At 58.7% G+C, this 6,182-nt stretch overlaps 1 protein-coding gene across 1 annotated transcript in view; it reads right to left on the bottom strand.

The window, feature by feature from the left end:
- LOC105507373 (chromosome unknown open reading frame, human C1orf167) overlaps window positions 1-4,888 on the bottom strand; it is a 29,176-nt gene extending 24,288 nt beyond the window's left edge. Inside the window, 3 exon segments of the mRNA XM_011935833.1 lie at window positions 30-1,258; window positions 2,641-2,780; window positions 4,805-4,888. Coding sequence (XP_011791223.1) covers window positions 30-1,258; window positions 2,641-2,710 — 1,299 coding nt within the window. The 5' untranslated portion in view covers window positions 2,711-2,780; window positions 4,805-4,888.
- Between the last annotated feature and the right edge of the window lie 1,294 nt (window positions 4,889-6,182).

Raw genomic sequence — 6,182 nt, 5'->3', positions numbered from 1 at the left:
CCCCACCTCCAGCCTCCCCCAGCCTCTACCTTCGAGGCATTGCTCGCTGGGATTGTGTCTGGCAGATGGAAAGCTGTCCTCTCCTCCTCCCTGTGGACCTGCTCCCTCGGGGCCCCCTCCTCTCCTTTCTGCTTGGGTGGGACTCCCCAGGCTGTGTTGGAGAAGGCTGAGGAACAGGGGCCGGCCCCCCTGCTTCCCACCCCTTGAGGGAGACTGGGGTCACCCTTCTGTGCCTTGCCATCTGGAGATGTGGGGGAGCAGCTGTCCCCTGACCCTAGGGGGTGGGTGGGAGGGAGCCCCTGCCCAGGATTAAGGGAATCCCCAGTCAGTGTCCCCAGAGTGGTCTCAGGTGACATTAGCTTGCTTTGTGCCCAAGAGTCTGAGAGACCAGCCGGGGTCTTCAAGAAAGCTGCAGCTTCCCTTTGGCCTCGAAGGCATCTCCGCCTCTCATCCCAGGAAGCAAGGACAGGCCGGCTGGGCTGGGGGTGGGCGGAGAGTGGCTGGCCACCGCTGGTCCAGAGGTCCTGCTGCACAGCACCGGGGGGTTCCTGGGGTGCCTGGCACCTGAGTCTGGCTGCCTCCTGTGCCAGGCAACGTACAGAGGCCAGCAGCTGCTGGACAGCAGCATGGGATGGGGCCTGAGTCTGGTTCTGACTGGGGACAGCCAGGTCCTCCAGGGTGAGAGGCTCCCCCACCAGCCTGGACCTCCAGCTCCCCAGGCCACCCCAAAATCTGAGGCCTGGCCGTGTGTGCCCATCAAGAGGGGCAAAGGCTTCAGTGGGCCTGAAGTCTCCGCTAGGGGTGCCTGGGGCCGGCAGCCTGGACCGCCTCAGACAGGGAGATGGGCGAGCCAGTGGCTCTTGGGATAGGAGACGACCCCACGGCAGCTTGTGGGGCCCAAAGCTGCCCCCAGGCTCTGGGCAGAGGTGGGGGCTGCTGGTCTCACTGATGCTCAGGTTGCTCTGCTGAATGGCAAACTCTCGAGCCTTCCCTTGGCACCTCCTGGCTGGAGGCTGCAGGTTGCTCTGCTGCCAGACGCTTGAATTTACCAGTCGGCCAGTCGTGTCCTTCAGGGCTAGGCCCAGGCGGGGACCAGGGCTGGCCAGGTTGGTCTGGACTCGGCAGGGCTCCCGGTCTAGCACCGCCCCTGGGGAGGGTGTGGCAGCACGCCCTCCCCTCTCCACGTGGCACCCGGGCACCCACTGGTCATGTCTACTGCTCAGGCTGATGCCCAGGCTCCTCCGGAATCTTCGTTGCTCTAAAGAGAGGAGAGACAGTCATGCCTTGGGGGAGGACTTGGGTGGCCGGCACTCAGATGGGACAGGTGGAGCTGTCCAGGCCTCAGAGCCAGGGAGGGGACGGGGCCCCAGCAGCGGGAGGAAGCTAAGACTTCCAGGGTCTGCTGCCAGCTCTGTCTCCCTGGGTGAAGCGATGGGCGGTCCCTGGGGCTCTTGGAGTAGGGGGTTCTTGGAGCTGGACAGAGGGAAGCAGAGAGATATTTAGGAGGTTGTTGAGGGGGTCCCAGGAGAAAGATGATGGTGTCTGGGATCGGGGTAGCAGGTGGGTAAAGAGAAGATTCAGACAAGCTTCAGAGGTGCAGCCAGCAGGCTTGGGGGAGTCAGGGAAAGGGGGAAAAAAAAGAATCAAGGGGGACTCCTTGATCTCTGGCTTAAGCAAAGAGGTGGTGGGGGCAGTGGTCTGGGGTGAAAGCAAGACCCCACAGAGCAACGGCTAAAGGTGAGCTGCTCTGGGAACACGGAGGGGGCCTTGGAGCCCCTCCCCAGCCCCTAAGCCCACTCCACAGGCACAGAGTCCTCGTGGGGATGGATGAGGTCCCGGGAGGCTCTGGGCGCAGGGCCTGGCAGATAGAGTGGGCCATAAAAGTTGCTGCCTTTGTGGATGGGAACTAAAGCTCAGGGAGGTCAAGCAACTTGCTTCATGGTCACACAGCTGGAACACGAAGAAACTGGGATGTGAATTGAAGAATCCACATTTGTTCTTGGGCTGCTCCCCTTCTTGGCTGGCCCAGCTGTGTGGCTTTCTTTTTTTTTTTTTTTTTTTGAGAGGGAGTCTTGCTCTGTCGCCCAGTACAACCTCCGCCTCCCGGGTTCAAGTGATTCTCCCACCTCAGCCTCCCAAGTAGCTGGGATTACAGGCACCTGCCATCATGCCTGGCTAACTTTTGTATTTTTGTAGAGATGGGGTTTCACCATGTTGGCCAGGCTGGTCTTGAACCCTTGACCTCAGGTGATCCACCCGCCTCGGCCTCCCAAAGTTCTGGGATTACAGGCATGAGCCACCACTCCCGGCCCTCTGTGGCTTTCTTAAAGCCTCAGCAGCCTGAGCAGGGATGTCCCCAGCCCACCGCCCCTGGTACTGACTGACCTGTGGGGGCCCCATCTTAGGGACACCAACCAGGCCTACTCCTGGTCCCCTCTCTTCCTGACCTCACTCTCCCAAGACTCCTGCTCCTTAGGCCCCAGGCTGGGAAAACTGTTCTATGTGCAGCCGACCACGGTGGCTGATCTGTGGAATTAGCCATTCCCTATAGGCTGGCCGGCCTGGGAGGGGGGCTCTGGGCCGATACCTAGACGGGCCCTGCTCCTGTAACCTCCCATCCAGGCCCTCTAAGCCTCTTGCCTGGCTTCAGGAGCACTGCAGGCTTTGGGGACACATTCTTCTTGTGGCTGGCATCAGACATCAGCTCCATGGGCTCAGGGACAGGGGTGTCCTTGGTCCACCCCACAGTGAGTGGCCTGGTCTGTTTAATAAGATGGGCCCTGCAGGGAGAGGACAGGTTGCCCTGGCTCTCATTCAACCCCACCCCATTCTGATCCCTACCCCCTCCCTTTAGCAGTACTCCTGGCTGCTCTTGGCCTGGTCCCAGCTGCCTGGGGCTTGCGCCTCACTTTTCTGGTCTCTCAGGGGCTCCTCTCCCTGCCCTACTTATCACCCCTCTTTCCATGGTAAGTGTCCAGGTCAAATGCTGCCCCATCCTGCCCCCTAGACCTCTCGGCTGATCTGCACACAGATCTCACCATGCAGGTCCAGCGACCTCCTCCACGCCTACCCAGATGTCTAACAGGCATCTCAGCATTATGTCCAAAACTGAACTCCCATCCCCACAATCAGCTCTCTCCCATCTCGGTGCCCCCCTTCTCCACGGATGGCAGCTCCGGCCTTCTGGTGGCTCAAACAAAATTCCTGGAGCCACTTCGACTCCCCTTCTCCCTCACACCAGCGGCTGCTCTGACAGGCTCTGCCTCCCACACACATCCAGGATCTGACCATGGAGCACTGGACCGAGCAGCCCTCACCTGCCACCTGCCACCTCCCAACTGGTCACCCTTATTCTGCCCTTGTCTTCACGCCCGACAGCCTCCTCTTCACGCAGCAGCAGGGTGATCCTGTGAACACTGAAATCAGATCATGCCCTGCCTAACTCTAATGCCACAGAGGCTCTCCAGCCCACTCAATGCCCCTGCGAGCCTTCAAGGCTGTAGGCGAGGGGTTAGCAATTACTTTCTGGGCTAGTGGTCCGTTATGTGAATAAAGTTATATTGGAACAAAGCCCATTTGTTTATAGACTGTCTGCTTTCCAGCTGCAATGGCAGAGCTCAATAGCTGCAAGATACCTTAGGCTGCAAAACTTTTTTTTTTTTTTTTGAGACAGAGTCTCACTTTGTCGCCCAGACTGGTACAATGGCGTGATCCCAGCTCACTGCAACCTCCGCCTGCCTCCCTCCTGGGTTCAAGGGATCCTCCCGCCTCAGCCTTTAAGAAGCTGGAACCACAGGCGCATGCCACCATGCCTAATTTTTGTATTTTTTGGTAGAGACAGGGTTTTGCCATGATGGCCCGGCTGATCTCGAACTCCTGACCTCAGCTGATCGGCCCGCCTCGGCCTCCAAAAGTGTTGGGAGTACAGGCGTGAGCCACCACACCCAGCCCCGCAAAGTCTTTAAAATCCGGCTCCCAGTTACTGTCCTCCCGGAGTCTTCTTCCCCTTGCCCACTGTCCTCCACACACACCAGCCCCCTGGCTGCTCCTCCAAATGGCACACATGCCCTCACTGCAGGGCCTTTGTGCTGCTGTCCCCTCTGCCTTCAAGTCTTGCCTCCCACATCACAGTGAGCCCTCCCAGCCCACTGTCTCTCCAGCTGCAGCAACCTGGCCTCTCCTCACTCTTTGCCCTGCACTTGCGGCCACCTAATACAGTGAAGACATTAGTGAATTTCTCTCTCCATTGGCCTAGGAGCCACAAGAGGGCAGGCTGGTTTTGTTTTTGTTTTCGTTTTTTCCCTGCTGGATTTGCCGCTCATAGAACAATGCCTGACTCCCAGCAGGGGCTTGTTAAGTGCGCACTGAGTAAATGACAACCGTGCTAGGCACCGTGCAGCCTTCAGCAGGCCTCCTGCCATTTAATCTGCACCGCAGCCCTGGGACTTAGGTTCCCTGTTTTAGAAATGAGGACGTGAGCTTAGAAGGGCTGCCTGCCCCGCCCAGGGCCTCAGAGGGGCACCCCACGGCTGGCTCCACAGCGCAGGCTCTAACCAGGGCCACCCCACCATCCCCTCTTGCCCAAGTTGACTTGAGACCGCTCAATCCACAGGAGACCTTCCTGCACCCCCACCCCTCACTCCGGGCTCTTCTGTCCATTTCTCCACTCCTCGTCCCCCTCCCTCAGACTCCCCCCTCCCACTCCACCCCGACCCCTGTCCACTTAAGGGGGCTCACAGCCTCCCCCTTCTTCCCACCAAAAGAGCCTGAGGTCAGTTTCCTGCCCTCATGGACCTGCCCTCACGTGCGTGGGTCCTCCTCGGGTCCTCCTTCACCCAGTCGGATTTGAATCTAGAGGGGGCTCGGGCTGGGACCGCTAACGACCCCCGCAGGTCGTGGGCGGGAGGGGACGTGGGAGAGCAGAGCGTGCTGCCCCGCGCTTGGCCCCGCCCAGCCCTGAGCCGTGGGCGTGGCCATCGACGTCCGGCACAGGTTTTGCTGGGTCCTCCGCAGGCAAGTAACGTGGTCCCAGGGCAACTTTTGCACGTTCAAGATGAGCGACTTTCTCTTATCAGGTCCCTGGGAACTTCCTCCACCCTCTGCCCCGAATCCTGTGGCAGCATCATTGGAGTCTGGGCTTTCTCCACCAGGCGTGCCTCCTCCTGGCTCCTTCCCACACCTAGAGCTGCCTCCTGGAGCCTCCACCCCACACCTGGGATACCCCTAGCCGTGCCCTACTTGGACATGCCCAGTGCAGGACATGCCCCCGGCTGCAGGACATGCCCCCAGCTCCCGTTGGCAGGAACCCCAGAGGCAGGACATCCGGGTCATGGACACTCACATCCTCACCCATTCCCAATAGGTGCGATGTCCCGTCCAGGGATGTCTCAGATGCGGCTGGCACACCATGGCCCTCATGGCTGAGGACACCCCCGTGATGGGCCCCCAGGATCTGGGGGGCAGCCACCACTCTGATCACCACCCGGAATGCCTCATCCTGGACCTCCTCCAATGAGCATGTGCCCCAGGGGGCCTCAGTCTGGATCTCCCATGGGTCACCCAGGTACTATGCCTCTGTGGTATGCGTGGACCTCCTCCACTGATGCTGCCACATGGATACACTGGCCCTCCCCAACCCCCACCCTATGGCCTCCAGCGGAGGCCTCTCCCCTCCACCCAGGCCAACTCCCTGGCCTCCAGTTCCCCCTCAACGCCCACTTCGGGGCCCTCTCCCTCAGTAAATTCAGTAAATTCTTCTTCCTCCTGTTATATCTTCCCAATATCTTTTTGATTCCTTGGACCAGAGATGCTGCAGCTCCTTGCAACTAAGGCACTAACCCTTTTCAGCCTTCCCATCTTCCTTTTTAATGTCATTTTTTCCCCATAGAAGATATTTCTTTCTCATGTTGGTCTAAGTATTTTGCAAATGCAGAGGAAAATAAAACTATAACAAATTCCTTGTTAAAAAGAAAGAAAGAAAGAAAGAAAGAAAGAAAGAAAGAAAGAAAGAAAGAAAGCAAGCTCAGGCACAGTGGCTGACACCTGTAATCCCAGCACTTTGGGAGGCTGAGGTGGACGGATCACAAGGTCAGAAGTTCAAGACCAGCCTGGCCAACATGGTGAAACTCCATCTCTACTAAAAATACAAAAATTAGCCGGACGTGGTGGCAGGCACCTGTAAT

Source organism: Colobus angolensis, unplaced genomic scaffold (assembly GCF_000951035.1).
Source record: "Colobus angolensis palliatus isolate OR3802 unplaced genomic scaffold, Cang.pa_1.0 Scaffold149, whole genome shotgun sequence".
Classification (NCBI taxonomy): domain Eukaryota; kingdom Metazoa; phylum Chordata; class Mammalia; order Primates; family Cercopithecidae; genus Colobus; species Colobus angolensis.
The sequence above is the reverse complement of the archived record's forward strand: the minus strand, read 5'-3'. Positions and strand labels throughout refer to the sequence as shown.